Consider the following 24,215-nt stretch of genomic DNA (forward strand, 5'->3'; position numbering starts at 1 on the left):
TTAGGATCCAGCAACTCTCATTTCTTTCCACTACTCTCTGGAGGGGTAGGTATACAACATCTACCATCCCAAGAAAAAAGCACGGCTGAACAGTGCAACGGGCAAGTCCATAGCAAAGTGCCTAGTGAATTCAGGAAGTTAGGGAGATTCGTGTAGGCTTTGAAAACTGTAGTCAAAGAAAAAAAAGTAAAACAAGAGTTCGCAAAACTTTCTACTTGAGAATCCCAAGGGTTTCTGCCACTGTTAACAATAAATGGAGACAGGGGAGTGATGGACGTTAAGGGGGGCAGTTTCTTCAAGTGACATCACAAAGCCACTGTCCAAAGGAAGGTTAACTTGTAGTGAGGCCTTCCAAGCTCCCCTGGTTGAATCACTAAGACCCCCCAACTGTCTTCCAAATGCCACAGATCATGGGAATTCATCAGAATTGAACAGTGACTCCTCAGCAAGGATCCAGCACTTGGCTCCTTATATCTCCACCAGTTCCAACAAACACCAAGGAACTTCTGAGCTCTTTGCCACTGCCAGTAGATGAGTATGATGAGCAACCAAGAGGCAGTAGCAATTCCACAGACTCAAGTAGGGCCCAAACTCCCTGTCCACCCTCTCTCCACAGGCCCCGGGGACCCATGCCTGCCCCATCACCTGCTGCCCCGCCGCTGGGGTGGCACACTCGTGGTCCACAGCCACCGTGCCCTCTCCATCTCCTCACATTTGGCATGCAGGGCGGCGAAAGCTGCGTCAGATAGGTCTTCAATCTGCAACAGAGCAGCTTCATCGATCTCGTCTTTTCTCCAGGAGTTAAGAACCAGTCCCACCCCATTCTAGGTTCTTCCCGGTCACAAGAGAATACAAGGAGCTTGCACTTGACATCCACAGGTCTTGAGGTCATTTAGTGTGTGTGCACTCGTGTGTGTGTGTGTGCGCGCGCATGTGTACACACGTGTTCTTCTAACAGAAGAACCAGGCCATTACCTCCTCATTCTCCTCATCAGGACTCCCCTTCAGAGACTGAAGATCAACCTCCCGCCAGCTGCAAAACCAAGAGCAGACAATCATGAGACGGCAAGCAGGCTACAACCGGGGGCAGGGTCAAAGTGTCCATGCGAGGATGAGAATCCTGCACCCGTGGGTGACACTGCTCTCTGCCAGGTAGACTCTGCTCTATCACAGCTCAGTCTCCTTACCCCATCAAGGCCTGTGAAATTGGCCACCTACTCAAATGCCCGCAAAGGCCAGAAATGAGAGAAGCGGCTTAGGGTAGGGCTGAGGCTGAGAGACTGACAAACTCAAGAAAAGAAACCTGTTTAAAGGGGACCACCACTGTTCAGGACCAGCTGATTGCTCCCATCTGGAAATGCACATCCAGGGTTGCCTAATCTTCTGTTTGGCAACAAAAGCCGGAAACAAAAATTCTTATGTGAAATCCTGCTTTGATGCTGACAACAAATTCAGTATTTTTTTTTTTTTTGAGACGGAGTCTCGCTCTGTCGCCCAGGGTGGAGCACAGTGGCCCACGGTATCTGCTCACTGCAAGCTCCACCTCCCAGGTTCACGCCATTTTCCCAAGTAGCTGGGACTATAGGCACCCACCACCATGCCCAGCTATTTTTTTGTATTTTTTTTAGTAGAGACGGGATTTCACCATGTTAGCCAGGATGGTCTGGATCTCCTGACCTTGTAATCCACCCGCCTCGGCCTCCCAAAGTGCTGGGATTACAGGCGTGAGTCACCGCACCCGGCCACATTCAGTATTTTAAAACATACTGTATGTGTTGACAAAACCTGTCTCTAGACCAGTGAGTGAGTGGCCTACCAGGCTGTGACTGCTGGCTTGTTTGGTGTACTCCTATAATGGAATGAGAGAAAACTATATACATAAATAATTTTGTTCTTATCAGGTAAGAATTTCCCTTAATGAGAAGACAGAACCAAAGACAAGGGCCCAAGTCTAGGTCAGAAGAGAACAGGGAAAAAGGGCAATAGCAGGAAGAATGGGGAGAGGGACCAACTATTATGAGCTTCTACCTGGGAGTAAGGATTTCCTTGTATTGCAGTTTCTCTACGCGAGTTGTTGCAGCAACAGACATTGGGATGACAATGTTGTTAATATCAAATGAGCTCTCTCCCCTTCTCCTCCTAACTGGCTGCTGCTGTAAGATAAAAATTAAGTTTAAAAGGGAGGTACAATTTTACAGACATCAAATCATTCATCTAAGACTTAAAGCAGGATCACCAATAACCAGGCATCTGGGTCCTTGGGTTGAAGCTGAGCAGTGACCATAGGAGCTGCTCCCACCCTAGGAGTCAGTCTTCAACAGCAAAAACCTTGTGGAGAAATACTAGGTGGTCGTGAGGAGTTATTCCTATTCATAAGTCCCACTGGTCACCCTCTTCCTGCAAGGGCTCATGTGTAAATTTCATAGGGGTGGGTACCTGGGATCTTAACTGTTGGGGTTTCTACTCCATATACACCTCTATTAACCACCTCTCCTTTTATAATCCTCATTTCCCTCCTTTATCTCCATTTATGACTTGAGACTCATAGTGGGCCCCTCCCCAAAAAGCAATGCTTGAAAGCTTATCCTGAAAGATGCCCAAAGGGTAGGCTGATCTCAACAGATCATCTAACCTTGGTTGTCATGAATGCACCTCCTTCTCGAAGATCTGAACTCTTCAGCTAAATCTGCACCCACCATCTGCTCAGTCTTTATGTGATTTCCCCTCTTTTGGTGATTCTTGGGGAAACATCTGAGAGCTTTCTAGCTGTATCAAAGGAGATGAATGGAGGGAAACTGAAGAGGAGAACCTGACTATACTTCACATTCCTGGTGAAAGGAAATTTGCTTCTATAGGAAGTTGAGAAGACCAAACTCTTAAGAAAAATAAGACTTCCAAGGATCGAATATCAGAGGCAGAGGTAGGCATCTACAGTAGCTGGGAGACCAGGGAACTAAATGGCTTAAGTCTCTTGGATGGAAGAAAAAGTCTACTACCTGCTGCTGCCCAGATAGTTAATACCCTATCCTGAAACAGAAACTAGCAACTGAGCTGTGAGAGCCCAGAGTGAAACAGTGGCATAACAAACACGCTGTCATGGCAACAAAACAGCTGGAAAACACCTAAGAGGCTGCATTTACACCTAAACCACTAAGTGTGGTCAGCCCACAGGGAAGGGGTTGGTGGAGGAAGAAGTCCCCTACAACTAACCACTCTATCCTCTGTTCCTGGAGGGTGAGATACAATTTATTCATCCTATCATCTTAGGACATTCTCAGAGAATGTTGAAAGTCAGCACTTCCTGGGCCAGAGTTTCAGTCACTGTCATTTATAATTTCAGATGACCACAATGCCCTTTTCACTTCAATTTCTTTCTCTATCAAATTAGATGACTGTCAGTGACCTCAGAAATTTAGGATATCTGGTTAACCAAAATGGTTAAACAGACTTTTGGGAATCTTGCCTGAGTTCTGTAGCTGAGGATTAATAATCTCATACCCAGAGACCTCTGCCACTGCCAGATCTCTGCTGCAATTATACATCCCACTACAAGAAATGCATCTTAAGAAAGCCTCAAGAGAGAGAGCCTTCCCAGTATAAATGTGAATACATGTGAAACTGCTGGCAGAAACAGGTATATACTTTCCCTGAAACTTCCTGGGCTTATTGTTAGAACCTTCCAGAAAAAGATAGTGGAGCAGGTTGTGGGGTGGTTCAATTGGCTCTGTATGTCATCCTCCGCCTAGACACACCCCCAATTCTGTCAGCTACTCATTTGGTGTAAGTTAACTAGTATCTCCTATTTAGAGCCAGGGATAGAGAGCAGGTGATGAGAATAAAACTGATTCCCAAACTTGGTTGTACATCAGAAGCAAGATTAAGGAGTATTTAAAAAAAAAAAAAAGAGGTTCTAGGACTCCCCCTGCTCTTTTATAAAATCAGAATCTTTTTGTTTAAGAGATGAGGTCTCACTGTATTGCCCAGGCTGGACTCAATCTCCTGGGCCGAAGAGATCTTCCTGAGTAGTTGGAGCTATAAGCATGCAAGATCACACCCAGCAACAAATCAGATCTTTAGAAGTGTTTGGTTGGTTTGTTTTGTTTTTTAAAGCTGCTGAGGTGATTCTGATGCAGCTACTGGCTTTTGGGAAGCACTCAAACACTCCCCCTCCTCCCTACCTTTCTCCAGTGGCCTCTGGCTTCTTTCCCTGATTTCAAGGACAGCTGGCCCTCTGTATCCATGGGTTCCACCAATTGTGGATTGAAAATATTTGGGGGGGGGGGGGAATTGTGTCTGTACTGAACAGGTACAGATTTTTCTTGTCATTATTCCTTAAACAATACAGCATACTATTTATATAACATTTACACTGCATTAGGTATTATCAGTAATCTGGAGACGATTTTAAGTATATGGGATTTAAAGCATATGCATACATTATATGCAAATACTGTGCCATTTTATATTAGGGACGTGAGCAACTATAGATTTTGCTATCTACGGGAGGTCCAGAACCAATTTTCTTTTTTTGAGACAGAGTCTCACTGTGACGCCCAGGCTTGAGTGCAATGGCTTGATCTCCGCTCACTGGAACCTCCACTTCCCGGTTCAAGTGATTCTCCTGCCTCGGCCTCTACAGTAGCTGGAACTACAGGCACATGCCACCATGCCCAGTTAATTTTTGTATTTTTAGTAGGGATGGGGTTTCACCTTATTGGCCAGGATGGTCTTGAACTCCTGACCTCAAGTGATCCATCCGCCTCAGCCGCCTCCCCAAGTGCTGGGATTATAGGCGTGAGCCACTGTGCCTGGCCTATCTTCTTTTACATAAATCTAAAGTCTTTGAGAGCCTCAGGGGTTAGCATAGGGCTATACACAAAATTTTTACTCAATAAATAGTAAAAATTTCAAGTGATCCAGGCCTAATTTAACATTCTCCAGACACAGAAATATTGAAGTGCTCACTAAGTCCTGAATCTCTGACTTCAGATTTTCTATCAGAATTGGTTTAGACTCTCTTTTATAAATACTGAAACTCTTTGCTGCTGGATAACTGAGTATGTGAGGGACACTACACACCTATTTAGATAAAATTTGTGGGTGAGGGGGATAAAGAAAGGGGAAGAGCAGAGAGACCATTTGGAAAAGATTGATTTGTAACAGCAAAGAGAGAACAATGTGAATTCCTACCTGATCACAGGAGCCTACTGAGTCCACTTTATGAACTTGGAAGTTTCCTGATCTAGGCTGTGAAGGAACTTCCTAAGTTGCCTCTGCAATACCCTCACCCAGGTTTAGCCTGTGTAGTGTAATGTTAAAAGAGCTGGCTCTACAGTCAGGCTGCCTGAGTTTGAATCATAATTATAACCCTCACAAGCTGCCTTCACAGTTTTCACGCATACAAAATGAAATCCACAGTACTAACCTACATCTCAAAAGGCATTGTAACATGTAACACATGTAAATCACTGATCACTGGCATGTACTAAGTGTTCAATAAACATTATAGTTATAGAGTTTTACATTTACCATTACATTATAATTATTATACAAAAAGGACCTTTTGAGTAGGTACAGAGCAGCTACAGGTATATATGTTCAAAGGGGGCACACTTGAGGAATATTAGAATGAAATTAAAGGAAATGTCTCTGGAATAACTGTGCAAACTGCTTCCAAATGGAGTGTGCTATTGTAAAATCTGGTGTGTGCATGCCAAATGTCCTGCCATGGGGGCCTGCTGGATCTGTAATTCTGCTCTGTATACCTAAAAAGCAAGGACTCTGCCTTCTCCCTTCCCTTCTCTTCTGGTACCCTCAAGCCTAGTGTTTATTCTCAGTACTTCACCTCCACTCACCCGGAAAGTAAAACCAAGGAAATCAAACACTGCTTCCAATGCCCATGGGAATCTCCCCTCTACCCCTCCTCTCATGTTCACTTCTTGGGCCAACAGGATTAGGGCCATGGAATTGTTGAGTCCTCTGTGAAACTTAGCCCAACAGATCTTGAATAGTCACAGATCACCTTAAGAGTTTGTCCCTGCATCAAGCTTTCTATGGATGGTTCAGCATAAATCCATCTCTACTATGAAAAACTCAAGAAAAACAACAGAAGGTCAAGTACCATGACTTTGACTTAAAAATGGTACAGACATACATATATACATCATGATGAGCTGAGTTCCTATAAATGCCCTGGGCTTTATAACCCACCCTCACATTGTCCTCTGGAGCCACTTGAGTGAGCTGTGACCTGCAGAGGGGGTGTCCGGCCAACTGCACACAGGTACTTACCGATGTGCTGGCTGTAACCTGTGAGTTAGAGCTGGCGGGTGCAGGGGAGTCTGAGGAGGTGGAGAGCTGTCGCACCAAGGGACTGTGTGGAGGATGGTGGGTGGCTGCCAAGTAGCTCGAACTGCTCATGTCTGTGTGATGCTTCAACACTGCAGAAGTCAACAGAAAAGAGAAATACATGGCTATCTTAACCAGCGTTACTTCTAACACAAGCTTGGAATGGCAGCAATACATACTAAAGGCAAAAATGTTTTCTATGCCTAGAGGATAAAAAGGTGAAGCACACTAGTTGTGGGAAGTAGCGGCAGGGCAGAGGTTGCTGTAGCAGTTAAGAAGTGACCTGCATTTAGAAGCAGTAGCGTCCCTCTACTCTGCCTTCCTAGAAAGTGAAGGACAAAGCTGGGGGCAATTAAGAGAAGCCTAGGCTGCCCCAGAAAGCCCTGAGCAGGTGCAGTTGCAGGTAGAGGTGCCACGGGCCTGGCCCTACCTTCACTTCTCTCAGATGAATGGTCTCGCAATCTCATTTTGCTGTGGTTTGGGTCATGCACGGGTGGCGGTGGGTTGAGCAAGCGCTCTGCTTTTGGCGCTGTCACTCGCTCCACCATGGGCACGGCCCCCACATCGTCTAAGTGCTGCCTGTGGGTCCTGTCAGGCCGGGTTTGGTGATGGGACAGCTCTGAAGAGGGGAACAGAAAAAGAGCTGTGAAATATGTCCTCTCAAATATTTTCTTATTTGAGTTTCAAGCTCTCGAGTTCTCTCTAGGCCAATGTTGTATACCCAGGGCAGCAGGACAGTCCTTCAGGACTGAAGTTTCTAGTAATTTGCACAATGGCTAGGATAGGCACAGGGAGCCCAGAACCAGAGAAACATGTCACCAGGATACAGAAGACACCTGACCGTAGATGAACCCAATGCTATGCCATTGCTGGCTGTTCACTGAGCATTTTGGGTCTTGCTCCAAGATCCATGGTGTCTAGAATAGCTCCCGAAGTCCATCTGAGAGCATCCAAGACAAGCAGAAGCAGTCACTGTGAGCTGAATTTGTGTCAGTCAACTGCCTCTCCCACCCCCAACATGCATGCAAACTACAGATTTGAGAATATAAAAGGAATGAAAAGTCACTGATACTCTGGGGGACTTCCTGACTCCCTGACACTTACTGGCTGTTGTTAGGAAGGAGCTGACCAATTTGTGCCTGTCCTTACGAGCTGGATCTGGCAGACTGCCCGGCATGGGTGCTCTGTGCTTAAGCGATAACTTTTTGGGAGGTTTGATTTTGTCAAAAGGCTTGTTCTGCCACTGAGATTTCAGCATGCTCTGAAAATGCAGGCTTGTGGGAACATCTGCAAGAAACATAAAATGCTACAGGTTAGTCCAAACACCTGGCCTCTCTAGTGTTCAAGACCTACACTCCACCCTCCTTTTATTTGCCCAGTGGCCTGACACTTGGCAGGGCAAGTGCTGTCATACGAAAGATCTGTTTATGTGAACATTACTGAAGGTCATTCATTCTATTTGTAAGCAGGTCACTTTTGCTTTTTACTTTCAAGTCCCAAGGGGGGAAAAAAACAAAACACCTTTTTGTTTTGGTTGATGGAGTTTTTGTTCTTGTGTCCTTGTTTGTTTGAAAACATCCTGTTTCTATTCTAGAGATTTAAAAACATATTTAAGCCTACTTCTTTTCTATCAATATAGAGTTAATCTGGATGCAATTATTCAACAATATTCATTATCTACGTTAAAAGGCACTGTACTGAGTACTACAGCCTCTCTCCAAATAAGAACTACATACCATTCTCCTTCCTTCCTCTGCAGCTCCGCCAATTCCCATCATGAGATTCCCAGGGATTTTCAGCTGACTAGTTAATGTTCAATATCACAAATCAGCATCTTTTGGACTGAATTTTTTATGCTGTTTCTTATCTTTCCATTTTCTTAGATTTTTTCCAAGAATATATCCTTGAGTAATTCCTTTAGGAAAGGAATTTCTAGATTTAAACCATTTTCCTCTCAAACATTTAAAGCTATTCTTCCATGTATTCTAATATCCAGTGCTGTATTTAAGAGGGAATCGGTTTCTTTCTTACTTGTAGGTGGTCTGGTTTCTGCCTTTTAAGCTTTTGCAAAAAACAACAACAAAAAAACTTGTGGTATTACACTGACTCTACAGATCAATTTCGGGAGAACTTCCATCTGTTCCACCACCAACACTGACTCTTTCAATCTACTACTGACGTGGCATCTCTCTCTCCATTTATTTAGGTTTGTCTTGATTTTCTCTTGGCAGTGTTTAGTTATTTTTGACATACCACTCTTAAATACAATTTGTTAAGTTTATTCCTAAGAATTAATGTTTTCTGATGGGCAGAAGTTGGAAGAGTTTGCAGGGGTTCAGAAGACGACAGGAAGATGAGGGAAAGTTCAGAACTTCTTAAGAGACTTGTTAAATGGTTTTGACCAAAATACTGATAGAAATATGGACAGCGAAGGCCAGGCTGACAGTCTCAGATGGAAATGATTAAAGATAGTACCTTTTAAAATTTTAATTTCCAGTTCTTCATTACTAGTATATAGAAACACAATAAACTGCTATATAATGACCTTGTAGCCTGTGAAACTACTTCGTTATAGGTTTTTTCTTGTTTATTCAGTAGGATTTTCTATAGACATAAGTACGTCATCTACAAATGGAGACTGTTTTACCTTTTCTTTCCAATCTGTATTCCTTTGTTTACTTCTTGCCTATTACTCTGACTGGAACCTCTGGTGCTGGTGTGTAACTTTTAGATTTTCCTTTTTATGTTTTCAATATTCTGACATTTCACCACAATGGATAGCGGTGTGAGTCTATTTTCAGGCTTCTACAAAGCTTTCCAGGAATATTTAAATCTGAAGGCCAGCACATTTTTCCTCACCTCCCAGTTCCTCCTGGGAATCAGTAACCACCTGGGGCATGCTCAGAAGTTCCCGCTAGAGTCCCTATCCACTGCTACAGAACAGAATGAAACACCACTACTTGAAGGAAGAAGGCTCTGGTGGCGTAAGAGGACAGGAGAGGACAATCTAACTCAGCTATTCCAAAATGAGTCCAAATTTATCACCCAAATGCCCAGGTCCTATCACTACTTCTGGGTCAAAAATCTCCTTCTAAGCAGTTCCCACCTCACAGCAACTTACTCCTGGCATGCGATTTGGGCTATTTTTCTATTTATTTCTCCACAGTCATCTTGTCTTTATCCATCTTTCAAAAATAAGTACAAATTCCAGTCACTGACAGCATGTCTTCTAGAACTACTAGAAATGTATACTGTTTAATGTATTTTCTAAAAGCTTATGGGGTTTTGGCTCCCATAGAGCATAGAGGATACGCTCAATCTGAACTGGGGGTAAAAAGGCAGGGAAGAAACGTCTAAATTAACATTACTGAACCCATTATTATCTGCCAGGCACTGTGTATATCATGTGTGTGCCACTTAATCTTCGTAACAGTTCCATGAGGCAAGCACCATTATACTTAAAGATAGGGAACAGATGCAGAAAGGTGCATTAACTATGTCCAAGGTTACACAGTTTAACGAGTAACAACCAACTTTCAAACTCAGGATTATACAACCCTAAAGCCCATACTCTTAGACAATATACCCTGAGGCTACTTCACTGACCCAGAGGATGGGGGGGATTCTGTGGTAAAGTCAATTATTTCTCAAATTACTCCCAACAGACAGACAGTACAAAATATTTTCTAAGTCAGTTCTGCAGAGTAAAAGAAATTTAGCCACTCCTGCCTATGGTATAGATGACGAATTTCATGACACTGAATGTTAGGCCTTCCAGGACTGGAATAAAAATCTGAGTTGGAAAAAAACAAAACAAAAAAAGCTAATATTCTCAGGGATGATTTTTCCCAGAGGGTAAGCAGCCTCAGCTCCATGGTTTCTCTAAGAATAGACTACTGGGCCTTATGACAGTGAAACAAATTAGGAAAACTATTAAAGTTTTAATCAAAACAAACATTTGCTACCTGTCCAAGTGTAAGGACACAGTCTCTGAGGACAGTGCTGTCTTCTCAAATGTTTCTCATAATCACTCTTTTCCACACTTAAAAACAAACTCAGCTATACCAAATCTTAGGAAATAAAGCATTGTCTAGAAGCACTCAGCCCTGTAGAACAATCTGAAAGCTGGGCTGAGCTGGAATGTATAAAAGAGGCTCAAGAAAGGAGAGGAGGTCACTTCCTGTCCATCCCACAATACCCTTTTGTCAGCAGAAGAGCTACTCCCACTTGGCAACAGCTGTGTATATATGTAATGGGACTCCAAAAGCATGGATTTATAGTGAAAACAGCAATGACTAGAAACAAGTAGGCCTGGATTCAGGTCCTGGTTCTATCTCTGAGTAGAAGGAGAAAGCAACAACAAATCATTCGGCCGGACTTTCGTTCTACTTGTGAAATGAGGCGGTGGGGCTAGATCAGGGCTGGCAACATTCTAGCATTCATTCTCTAACCCTCCGCTCCAAACACAGCTGTCTTTCCTGTTGTACTGGAGACCTCAGATTCTTCCCAAACAATACATTAAATAACTCCAGACAGTTACTATCAATTCATTTAAGTAGGCACAAGAAAGGACATCTATTTGTTACTGCTAGATTATATGACTGCTATGAGTCTCTCAACTCTAACATGTTGAGTCAATGACTCTTCAACTGGAACTTTACTCCTAAACCCTTCCTCTCAGCTAAATGCTCTTAAGTGCAAGTTGGCACATTGTAGAACTCAAGTCATGGAACACTACCTTGCGCTCTCGAGTTGACGTATTAAGCAGAATCAAGAGCAATTCCTCTTTAAACCCAGTATAAATAGTTTAAGGAACTCCAGCTGGTAGACTTTGTTAGATGTTTGCTGTGTTGCCTTTTAATTGCTTCCATGTTAAGAGTGAACAGGAACCCAGTTAAATCCCCCAGTCAGTTAAAAAAAAAAAAGATCTCTTAGGAATTGCTGGTCGAATTCACATACTAATAAGTGATAATACGTAGGTTTTGTAAAGAGTTAAAAATCTAAAATAGACTAGATACGGGACCTGAAAGTAAGCAAAGAAAGGGATATGAAATGGAAGAGAACCCACCAGAGATCCATTCAGCTACATTCCATACCCATTCTCCTACATCCATTCTCCTACATTCCATACCCACATATGTAAACTGCTATTTTCAGAGAACAGCGTGCAGATCCTTGTCAGGTAAGTAACAGGAAAATAAGATGAATTACTAATGTCATCCTTAAGTTATTGTTTCCTCACAAAATGAAAGATGAATGAGAAGATCCTGACTTCAGGACGACTAGGGTCTGACATTCCATGATTCACCTGGCTGTCTGGCTCCTTACTTTCCACCATTTTCTCAGGCGCACTTTTTCTGGGTGTTTTGTAATGCTCACTTCTTCCTCCTGCTGGGAAGTTGCCGTAGCCTCATATGCAGGGTTTGGCAAGTTCTCTCAAAATACCATAGATCTTCATGGCCAGCAGGTGGTGCTCTTATTAAGCCCCTTTTACAAAGTTAACAAGCTGTTCTCCAAGGTTATATATCCTCTACATTTCCAACTAAGGATTAACTGGACTTGATTACTTGAGGTGGTAAAACAAAGCCCCCTTCCTGCTGGAATACTAATAGGTTATTACATCCTAGTCTCTCCACCTTCCACAGCCAGGCGTAGAGTTGGCTGTAACACAGTCCCTCAATTTCTATCACTTACACACACTTAATGAAAGTGGCTGGGGTACAGTCAAGGTGCAAGGCACAACTCCATGATGAAGAGCAGCAGTTGGTTGTTGTCATTCTAACAAACTACACAAACTGGTTAGGAAAAAGCATTAAAACTACTTTTTAAAAAATCTGTGAATAGCTAAGTATCACATTCAAACAATTTCCTGCATTTATGTTTGGTATAAATATAACTAACCATCCACAGGAATTGAGTCAAAATAATTTTTAATCTTCTTATAAAAAAAAAAAAAAAAAAAGGTGGGAAATCCTGCTACTTTTAAACATCTTCTAGAGAAGAGGTTATAAAGGGTGGCCCAGTAGTCAAATCTACCACACAAATGTTTGACCCACACAGTAGTATGCCAAGCTGCTAGCCTTCACTGTTACTCACTGCTATACAATGATGTACAAGGAATCCCAATACTTCAGGGGGTGTGTTATTTACACAGGATATTATGTGAATGGTGCCCTTTGGAGTTGGCTATCTCTGCAACCATGGGAATCTTCTGATTTCCAAATGGATTGCATTCTGAATGTGACAGTTGTCTGGATCAAAGCAGAATTATTCCAACAGGAACAATATTAGATATGGTAATCAGGTCTTCAGGTCAACCAACTGAGGTGTAGTTAATCCACAGGCAAATACAGTAGTCAATAGAGCCTACATGTAAAAAAAAAAAAAATCTCTCTCTGTCACCACAGTCTCATAAGGAAAATTTAATGACGAACTTTTTCATCCAAACCCCAGGGCCATAGTTAGAAGCTCTTTGTATGTGTGTGAGACATAGACAGAAAAACAAATAGGATTAGATGAAGGAAAATAAAAATCATAAAGACCAGAAAAGGGGGAGTGTTCCCTATCCTTCTTTCCATTCCCCCTCATTGCTGCCTGTAGTTGCCTGGAATGATAGTGTGGGACGTCTAAGGTATGCGGTAGGGCAGCAATGACGTCAGATCTATAGTGTCCTGCAGTCAGCAAGACAGAAAGTGTTCAAAGGAAATAGAACCTCTTAGTAGAGATGCTAAATAATGGAATAGGAGCTGAGAGACACACGGTCTGGGTATATTTGAGGGTGGGGGAGATTATTTGCAACTGTATGTGGTAATGCTGTTGATAAAGAAATGACTGTTGTGTTTAGCAGGTGATATCCAATGAGTGCGCTTAAGTGTCAGGGTTTCCTGTCCTTCAAGTATGAGACTGTACAGTTCAACACCGTATTTCAGAGAGTAACCCAACAAATGTTCCTAAGTCTTCCTGGTGGTGCTGTCTGTAGCCAGAATCCCGAAAAGGGTAAAAATCTGACTTCTCTTAATAATCTGTCTGGAAAGGAACTTGAAATATAGCCAAAGGAAGGACAGGCATCAGATATCTGGGTCTGAACTGTGACGGCATTCAAACTCATCAGCCATTTAGTTTTAGGTAAGCCACAACCTTACCAAGCCTGTTCCTTGAGCACTAAAACTGAAGTAACACCTTACAAAATTTCTGGGCCGGGTATGGTGGCTCATGCCTATAATCCCAGTAATTTAGGAAGCCAAGATAGGTGGACTGTTTGAGCCTAAGAGTTTGAGACTAGCATGGGCAACACGGGGAAACCTCTTCTCTACTAAAACTGCAAAAAATTAGCCAGGCATCATGGTATGCACCTGCAGTCCCAGCTACCCACTGAAGTGGGACCATCACCTGATCCTGGGAGGCCAATGCTGCAATGAGCCAAAAACCACACCACTGCATTCTAGCCTGAATGACAGAGTGAGACTCTGTCCCAAAAAAAAAGCCAGGTGCGGTGGCTCATGCTTGTAATCCCAGCACTTTGGGAGGCTAAGATGGGTGGATCATGAGGTCAGGAGTTCGAGACCCTCCTGGCCAATATGATGAAATCCCGTCTCTACTAAAAGTACAAAAATTAGCTGGGTGTGGTGCCATGTGCCTGTAGTCCCAGTTACTCAGGATGCTGAGGCAGGAGAATTGCTTGAACCTGGGAGGCGGAGGTTGCAGTGAGCCGAGATTGCACCACTGCACTCTAGCCTGGGCAACACAGCGAAACGGTCTCAAAAAAAAAAAAAAAAAAAAATTGAAAGCAGCAAATGAGACAAGTATGAGAAGAGTACTATACACTGTAAAATGCAATACACATAGTAACTGCAGTTACATGGGCTATATAAATCCAATGGCAGGGGAAGGTAAAAGTCAGTGACTCTGGAATCTGAAACACAGAGGAAAATGTTTTAGTGTTTTCCACTCATTGTGTTCAAGTTTATTTACTGTTCCACCAACTGCTGACTATCCATGTGTTCCAGGTTTTCTGTTTCCTTTCTCTTACAAGAAATCACACAGCCGCAGGAATATTACACCACATCCTTATCACAGTCAGAGGGGGCTTTGGTAACAAAAGCCAAAAATCCCGGTATCTACTGGATTTAGGTGGCCAGAAATGCAATCATTTGAAGAACAGATGCACAACAGGGGATTACAATTATCTAATGTTTGATCAACTGTCAATTTGTTGCAATCGTTTAGTGGCACCCTCTGGTTTGGTAGATCCGTTGCAGTCTTTTTGGAGAATTCTAAGAGAAAACTTGGTTGATAGAACTCCTGAGTTATCTCTATCTTCATTTTATTTTTAAAACTCAAAACCTTTTTACTTAATACCTGGGAGATTCTCCTTCAGGTGCTAAGAACTCTTAGAAATGATCTCTTTATTTGGTTTTTTTTTTTTGAGACAGTCTTGCTCTGTCTCCAGGCTGGAGTGCAATGGCGTGATCTTGGCTCACTGCAACCTCTGCCTCCAGGTTCAAGCGATTCTCCTCCCGAATAACTGGGATTACAGACATGTGCCACCACGCCCAGCTAATTTTTGTATTTTTAGTAGAGATGGGGTTTCACCATGTTGGCCAGGCTGGTCTCGAACTTCTGACCTTGTGATCTGCCCATCTTGGCCTCCCAAAGTTGGGATTACAAGCGTGAGCTACCGCATCTGGTCTCGAACTCCTGACCTCAAGTGATCTGCCTGCCTCGGTCTCCCAAAGTGACAGGATTAAAGACGTGGGCCACAACACCTAGCCTCAAGATTTTTACAATCTGGGGCAAGACCCATAGTGAGATTCAATATGGCCAAGAGGAATGCTCTTCTTTTGTCAAGTGGGAGAGGTACAGGTATGGGAAGGGAGGTGGGAAAGGAGGGTTGTCAGACACAGATTTAACAGGTAGGCAAACTTTCTAAAGCCAGTACAAGCTAACAATGAAGAGTTGTACTTATCTACACCCTGCAAAGCTGTCATGTTACCACATAAATGCCAGTATGAAGCTATTCTCCTAGAACACTGCTATCCTACTTTATATCATGGCACACACAGACAAAACTTTTTTTTTCTGAGATGGAGTCTTGCTCTGTTATCCAGGCTGGAGTGCAATGGCGCAATCTTGGCTCACTGTAACCTCTGCCTCCCAGGTTCAAGCAATTCTCCTGCCTTAGCTTCCCAAGTAGCTGGGATTACAGGCAGGCACAACCACAACTGGCTAATTTTTCGTATTTAGTAGAGACTAGCCTAGAATTCCTGACCTCAGGTGATCCGCCCGCCTCAGCCTCCCAAAGTGCCGGGATAACAGGCGTGAGCCACCACGCCTGGCCTAGACAAAACATTTTTAAAGATATACTAAGCGTATTTTGGACCAGATGACTGTGGCTAGAGGCAACTGAGCCCAGATCTCTCCTAGCTACTTGAAGAATTACAAGGAAATCTCCTATTAAGTTGCAATCTTTTAGTGGCACCTTCCGGTTTGTTGGATCTGTTGCAGCCTTTTTGTAAAATTCTAAGAGAAGACTTGGTTGATGAAAGTTGTACCTTGAAAGTATCTGAGTTGTAACTGGACCTTGGCTGATTTTCTTTCACCTAGAACTCTCACTCTCTCAAGTCTCTTTTATTAGACTTTCTAGTCTATGGTCTTTCTTACCATCTGGAAATGCTAGAACAGGGTGAACACAAGAGTCCAACTGGGAAAGACGTTCCAACAGAGGGGCTTCATAGTGAATTTCGGGAGGCATAGTGTTGATGCTGCCTGAACCACACAATGCACAGGAGGGATTCACATCACAGCCAGGGCGGATTGTGCTGTTCCGGTGAACCTGTGAAAAAAGTCAAACAAAACTGACAATTCAGCATCTGATAAAAAGCCAGCTCCCCATTTGTTATTCCAAAGATTGAGAAGACCTTTCTAGATACTTATATGATACTACTAAAAGGATGTTTGATTAGTTTGTTAAAATATTTCCATTTGTCTAACACACTGACCTTCAAAGTGGGTAAGGAAACTTGCTTCCTTTTCATTGATGAAATCTAACTACTTGAAGCTCTAAGTGCTTACCTAGGTATCAAACTTCTGACAGCTTAAAAAGATACTAAAACTGTGCTTTTTGAGAACACTTTATAAAATCTGCATGCTTTCACGACCTTCATGGTCTGCTAAGGCGAATAGTTGGCTCCCGATTCCCAGGTGGGACATTACTCGCTTTCTTCAGCAAATGTATCCACCTGGGAGCCTTCAATTACCAACCACACCTCTTCTCTTCTTTTCACACCTCCTCTTCAAAAGACTTTCAGGTGGTCTCAAGCCAGGTGGCAAGCTTCCCTGAAGCTTGTAACTTGTAAGTAACTTATTAACTACTCTTTAACCTGGCCTAAAATCCACTGTTACAAAGCTCATACCTAAGTAACGAAATAACATTTTGTATAGCAAATTCTCACTTTCATTGTCTTCATGTTAGATTAATTCCAAAGGGATAGAAATTATTTCCATTAAACTTCCTTTGTGCACATGTGGGCAGAATAATTGATAACTTCTCCACATTAAGTCCAGAGTTAAATATGAACTAATTTAAGTCTTCAAAAGATTGAATTCTGTAAAAAAAAAAAACCGAACATCTACAATTTTATGCTTTGAGCAAACTTCAGGTCATGCTGAATGCAGGATCCCTACATTCTAGTGTTAGGATGAACAAGTATGGCATTTGCCAAAGCCTAACTCATAAAGTCACCTGGACACACAGGCCCGGAAAAAAAATACTTGCATGTTGAATGGCACTATAAGAAGGCATCCAAGGAGCAAGCTCAGTAGTAGAACAAAGACAAAAAGCATCAAAACTCTGCTAGCAAAAACTCTTAACATTTACTAGAGCTCCATTTATTTTCAGCAGAGACATCTCGAAAGCCTTTTATGGATTTGTGTAAGAGAAAGATATATATAAGAACAATGTGGTCTTTATCAACATTCCCCCAACATTCTATTGCAACCACAAAGAGGTGGCACGCAAATAAGGTCTTTTAAAGGTTAGACTGGGCAAATCACACAGAGGTAGAGACCACTGAAAGGGAGTGATACCAACCAGGCATGCTACTTTTGTATAGACAACATTAACTGCTATTGTTTTGGGGGAAAAAAATCCCTGTATCTGTGTAATAAGAACTGGTTTTCTGGAGAGGATGACATTTTGAGGTAAAGAGAAATAAGTAGGTAGAAATGAAAATGAGATCACAGAGTAGGTGAGTGGGAGGATTCAGGAAAATTGGTTAGGATCTAAAAATTATACTGACACTTTCAATATTCAAAAGAGATTAACTCACTCCAGTAGGTACAGCAAATAGAAGAGAGAGACTAGAAACTGACCCATGACGTCAACTAGCTCTCCATATGGGACATTTAATATTCCATTTTACGGCTAGAGTGTATCATTTAAGTCAAAGTCAATACTGGGACACCAAGGCAGGTGGATCACTTGAGGTCAGGAGTTTGAGACTAGCCTGGCCAACATGTGTGAAACCTCAACTCTACCGAAAATACAAACATTAGCTGGGCGTGGTGGTGGGAACCTGTCATCTCAGCTACTCGGAAGGCTGAGGCAGGAGAATCGCTTGAATCTGGGAGGCAGAGGATGCAGTGAGCCGAGATCACACCACTGCACTCCAGCTTGGGCGACGGAATGAGACTAAATCTCAAAACAACAACAACAAAAAAACTCAACAGATGTGGCTCGGCGTGGTGGCTCACAACTGTAATCCCAAAACTTTGAGGTAGGAGAGAGAATTGCTTGAAGCCAAGAGTCAGAGACTAGCCTGGCCAACACAGTAAGACTCCATCTCTTTAAAAAAAAAAAAAAAAAAGAAAGAAAAAAAACTTAGCCCAGTATGGTATTGCATGCCTTTAGTCCCAGCTACTCAGGAGGCTGACGGAGAACAATCACTTAAGCCTAGGAGTTCAGGTTATAGTGAGCCACTATAACCACTGCACTGTAGCCCGGGAAAAAGACTAACATCCTGTCTCAAAAACATAAAAAAAAAACAGGCCAGGCATGGTGGCTCATGCCTGTAATCTCAGCACTTTGGGAGGCCAAGGTGGGTGGATAACCTGAGGTCAGGAGTTCAAGACCAGCCTGGCCAACATGGTGAAACCCCGTCTCTACTAAAAACACAAAAAACTGGGCGTGGTAGTGGGCACCTGTAATCCCAGCTACTTGAAAGCTGAGGCAAGAGAATCGCTTGAACCTGGGAGGCAGAGGTTGCAGTGAGTCGAGACTGCACCACCACACTCCAACCTGGGCGACAAGAGCAAAACTCCAACTCCAAAAAAATTTAAAAATTAAAAAAATAGAATAAAGGGTAGAATCCTACTTGTAACTTCACAAAAGGGTATATGTACACATGTAACTTAAACAGTAATTTCATTTTTTAATTAAAAACTGTAAAGTATTAATAGAACCCGAGGAGTATATAAAAACATATTTAATACTTATTATTTATTTTTGAGACGGAGTCTCACTTTGTCACCCAAGCTGGAGTGCAGTGGCACGGGTCTGCCTTCCAGGTTCACACCATTCTCCTGCCTCAGCCTCCCAAGCAGCTGGGACTACAGGCGCCCACCACCACGCCCGGCTACTTTTTCTGTTTTTTTTTTTTTTTTTCCAGTAGAGACAGGGTTTCACCATTGTCAGCCAGAATGGTCTCGATCTCCTGACCTCGTGATCCGCCCACCTCGGCCTTCCAAAGTGCTGGGATTACAGGCATGAGCCACCGCACCCGGCCAAAAATATATTTAATACTTATTAAAGTATACACTTTAGAAAATTTTTGAAAGAAAACTTGAATTCATACCCATGTTGCACAAATCCACACTAAGAATCTATCCTGTAGACAAACTTAAGTGTATACACACACACATTGTTTCACTGAAACAAGATGCCAAATCATCTGCATGAATTCATTTAAGTTAAAAACAATAAGAACACACACAATATTGTGTATTAAAGTAAGAAAACAAATTTTTAAAAAGTATCACAACAGGTGGTGTGCACGTGCAGCCCTAGCTATTTGGGAGGCTGAGGCGGCTCACTTGAGCCCAGGAGTGAGGAGCTACAGTGATCATGTCCACTGCACTCCAGTCTGGGAGACAGAGTGAATCACTCTCTTAAAAGAAAAAAAACAAGGCTGGGTGTGGTGGCTCATGCCTGTAATTCCAGCACTTTGGGAGGCTGAGGCGGGCGAATCACGAGGTCAGGAGTTTGAGACCAGCCTGGCCAATATGGTGAAACCCTGTCTCTAAGACTAAAAATACAAAAATTAGCCGGGCATGGTGAAGGGCACCTGTAGTCCCAGCTACTCAGGCGGCTGAGGCAGGAGAATCGCTTGAACCTGGGAGGCGGTGGTTGCAGTGAGCCGAGATCGCACCACCATACTCTAGCCTGGGCGACAGAGTGAGACTCCATCTCAAAAAGAAACAAACAGACAAACACAAAATTAACAACAAATATAAACATATCATGAGCACTAGGGATTTATTTCTGAATATCAAAATCATTCAATATTAAGAAATCAAGCAACATCATTTCAGACTTGCATATTTAACTGCTCACTCAACATCTCAGACTTATGTTTTTTTTAAAATTGTGCTAACTCTTTGTAGAGACAGAAGACTCTCACTGCACTGTCCAGGCTGAATCTCAAACTTTTGGCTTCAAGCAATACTCCTAATTTGGCCTCCCAAAATGCTGGGATTTCAGGCCTGGGCCACTGTGCCTAGCCTAGACTCAACAGGCATCTCAGAGTTAACATGTTCAAAACTGAGTCCTGCTCTTTCCCTATCTCCTAAGTCCTAAATCCTCAGACTCTCAGACTCATGCTAAACTCCTTTCTTTTTATCACACCTCATATCCAATCACGAAATTCTTTTTTTTTTTTTTGAGATGGAGTTTTGCTTGTCGCCCAGGCTGGAGTGCAATGGCGTGATCTCGGCTCACTGCAACCTCCGCCTCCTGGGTTCAAGAGATTCTTCTGCCTTAGCCTGCCGAGCAGCTGGGATTACAGGCGTGCACCACCACGCCCAGCTAATATTTTGTATTTTTAGTAGAGACAGGGTTTCACCATGTTGGCCAGGCTGGTCTCGAACTCCTGACCTCAGATAATCCACCCACGTTAGCTTCCCAAAGTGTTGGGATTACGGGCGTGAGCCACCGTGACCAGCCCCAGTCATGAAATCCTATTGGCAGAATCCAACCACTTCATACCACCTTAACTACACTCAATCTAGTCCAAGTCACTATCTTTTCTCAAATGGGTTTCTTCAAGCCTCCTAACTGATCCTCCGCCTACTGGCTCTTCCAAATCAACACAGTAATCAGTGTAAACCTTGTTTTAAAATCTCAATCATATCATACGAACCTCATAATCTTCCAAATGACTTCTCATCTCATGACGAATAGAAACCAAACTTCTTGCATGGTTTCCACAAGGTCCTACAGCATTTGTCGCCTCTATTCCCTCTCTGACTTCACTTCATTTTTTGTTACTCTCCTAGCTGACACCATCAGTTACTCTGATTTCCTTGCTATATTTCTCCAAGATAGCAGGCAACCTTTCACATCATAAGCCTCTGCACTTGGCTCTTCAACCACTAATTCCATGGTCATTCTCTCACATCATGTCTTTTTCTTTAAATGTCAGTCTTCAAAGTAACTTTTGTTTTGTTTTGGTTTTTTTTTTTGAGACGGAGTCTCGCTCTGTCGCCCAGGCTGGAGTGCAGTGGCGCGGATTTCAGCTCACTGCAAGCTCTGCCTCTCGGGTTCACGCCATTCTCCTGCCTCAGCTTCTCGAGTAGCTGGGACTACAGGCGCCCGCCACAACGCCCGGCTAATTTTTTTGTATTTTTAGTAGAGAAGCGGTTTCACTGCGTTAGCCAGGATGGTCTCGATCTCCTGACCTCGTAATCCACCCGCCTCGGCCTCCCAAAGTGCTGGGATTACAGATGTGAGCCACCGCGCCTGGCCCAAAGTAATTTTTATTTAGAAATACAAGTGAAAGGCCAGGCGCGGTGGCTCACGCCTGTATTCCCAGCACTTTGGGAGACTGAGGAAGGTGAATCACCTGAGGTCAGGAGTTCAAGACCAGCCTGACAAACATGGTGAAACCCCGTCTCTACAAAAAATTAGCCAGGTGTAGTGGTGGGCACCTGTAATCCCAGCTACTCGGGAGGCTGAGGCAGAAGAATCTCTTGAACCCAGGAGGCGGAGGTTGCAGTGAGCTGAGATTGTACCACTGCACTCCAGCCTGGGTGACAAGAGCAAAACTTGGTCTCAAAAAAAAAAAAGAAAAGAAATACAAGTGAAAAAAGATATTATTGACTGTAACAACAAAAAATGCCCTGGAATAACTTTAACAAGAAATTTCAGCACAAAGTTTAAAGATATTGATATTCTACAAATTAATGTAGAACCTTAATAGACTTGAGGGGGGAGGGGAGACAAGGCAAAGGGGATTTAAACAAATAATGTAAAAGATACAACTGAAAGAATAAATGTGAGGAACCATTCCCCTCCCACCCCTCACATTTCTGATAAGCAAAAATACAGGGGAGTGATCTGGCCTATTACATGTTTTACAGTTATAGTAATTAAAATAATCTGCCCGGTTAAGAAACAGAAAAATTAAATAAAAACAAAAATTGACCAAAATATATATGACAGTTTATTGTTTAAAGTAATACTTTTAAATCAGTTTTTTTTTAAAAAAGGAGATACTACTTTTTCAACAAATGAATTAGGAAAACCAAGAGTAGCTGGGACTACAGGCTCCCGCCACAACGCCCAGCTAATTTTTTTGGTATTTTTAGTAGAGATGGGGTTTCGCCACGCTGGCAAGGCTGGTCTCAAACTCCTGACCTCAGGTAATCCATCCACCTTGGCCTCCCAAAGTGCTGGAATAACAGGTGTGAGCCACCGTGTCTGGCCCCAAATAGAGATTTAAATATAAAAACAAATATTATACTTGAATCTAAAAAAAAAAAAAATTGTGAAGCAATACATAGTGGTTAACAGTGTGAGCTATGGAGCCAGACTGCCTGGGTTTGAACCCTGACTCTGCTGCTTACTAGCTGTGTGGCCTTAGACAAGTTACTGTGTCTTCATCTTTACTAACAGGAGAGTACCTGATAGAGTTATTTTAAACACAAATAACTCACAACAGTATCTGGCTCTCGACACTTAATCACTTTTATAAAACCATAAGTATGGCTATTTATATTTAAGGGGAGAACCTGATAGAACATTTACCATCAGAGATCTTGATTTCAAAATTCTAGCTTAACACTGTATAATATGATCATTGATAAGTCACATGACATCCTTAAATTTTCTCACTTGTTAAAAAGGACTGACAATACCAATTTCATGGGATTGTAGGAAAGATCAAATGACTTTGTAACTAAATTAGTGTACTGCATGATTTCTCAACAGCTGGCACTTCTTTGTTGTGGGGGACTGTCCTGTGCACTGCAGATATCAAGCAGCATCTCTGTCCTCATGGTGCATGTGCCTCCCTACTCCCCCAGTTTGTGAAAATCAATAATTACTACAGACATTGCCAAATGTCTCCTGTGAGGACAAAATCATTGAGAACCAAGAGGTTCAAATTACGGTCATCCCTTCTAGAAAAATTCAAAGCACAGGCTCTCATTAAATATTAGTGGTGAGTCACAGTAAACATAAGACTCAGTAAAAAAGGAAAACAAAAAACAAAACAGAAATTAATAGTGAGAACAAAGACTACTGCAGTCAAAGGAAAAGGACTCAAGAACAAGCTCGAAGAGAGCTTCCACTAGCCAAAGATCAGGTAACATTAGCATCATAAAGAAAAGACTACAATGGCTTGAAATACCTCAAATATGTTTCAATCAATGACTCACAGCCCCTTCATGAAAAACTTCAGTGACTGTCTTTAGAGGATGGTAGAAAACTAATGTTATTTTGAAAATTGGTAAATAAACAACAACAACAACAAATCATGCTTTCTTCTATAAAAACTGTACCTCAGGGTAAACAAATAGTTGAAAAGGACAAGTTTACCCTTATAAACATATTCTAGCTAATAAAAGAAAAACAGAAATGATACAAGTAGAATATCACCATTCTTCAACTTCCAATGTAACAATGGGTCCAGGCAATTATCACCAGTGGTTGATAACACAAACAGTTTAGTCATTACGTGTCTTCTGATACAAGCATAATAAGGCCACCTTGTGTTTTCTCACAAAACTCAAAACCGGATTTATTCAAGTCTCTACTAGTTTTCAAGAAACACAAGGGACAGAAAAACACCACTGTTTTTCAAATGCACTAAAAATAAGATGGATTAATAAATGGAAGGATGATTGTATTCTAAAATGTTAGTGGCAGAACGTAGGGAGTAGCTACACAGGTGTTCACTGTAAAATTCATTCAACTTCGTATCTGAGTAATTTCGTAACAAAATTTGGAGAAGAAAACAGTGACACCACAGGACTTCTGCTTCTAGCAGAGTAATAGTGATCAGATTCACCTTTCAGTCATTAACGAGGAAACTGGACAACAGGCAGTATACGACTGAGAAACAAATGGGGTGGTCTCTAAGACTGCCCTCGTTTTCTGCCTGGAAGTACATTCTAGACTGCAGGGCAGGGAGAAGGATCTGAAGCAGAGCACAATAGCTTCACTGAATTGAGGAAGCAAATTCTCCCTAGATCAGAATTCAGAGACTAAGGAAACTGAAAATTGCAAGGCAGAATTCTTGAGAGGAGGAAGCTTTACAGAAAGAGCCCCAGAAATCTTCATTAGATCCCCGAGTGTTTGCTAAATATTAAAA

At 42.4% G+C, this 24,215-nt stretch overlaps 1 protein-coding gene across 1 annotated transcript in view; it reads right to left on the bottom strand.

The window, feature by feature from the left end:
- KANSL1 (KAT8 regulatory NSL complex subunit 1) overlaps positions 1–24,215 on the bottom strand; it is a gene marked incomplete at its 5' end in the record, with an annotated part of 65,204 nt that overhangs the window by 2,520 nt on the left and 38,469 nt on the right. The window contains 7 exons of the mRNA XM_012001951.1: positions 646–758; positions 976–1,033; positions 2,029–2,153; positions 6,292–6,440; positions 6,779–6,967; positions 7,453–7,635; positions 16,009–16,180. Coding sequence (XP_011857341.1) covers positions 646–758; positions 976–1,033; positions 2,029–2,153; positions 6,292–6,440; positions 6,779–6,967; positions 7,453–7,635; positions 16,009–16,180 — 989 coding nt within the window. The remainder of the gene's footprint in view (positions 1–645; positions 759–975; positions 1,034–2,028; positions 2,154–6,291; positions 6,441–6,778; positions 6,968–7,452; positions 7,636–16,008; positions 16,181–24,215) is intronic.

Source organism: Mandrillus leucophaeus, unplaced genomic scaffold (assembly GCF_000951045.1).
Source record: "Mandrillus leucophaeus isolate KB7577 unplaced genomic scaffold, Mleu.le_1.0 Scaffold670, whole genome shotgun sequence".
NCBI classification, from domain to species: domain Eukaryota; kingdom Metazoa; phylum Chordata; class Mammalia; order Primates; family Cercopithecidae; genus Mandrillus; species Mandrillus leucophaeus.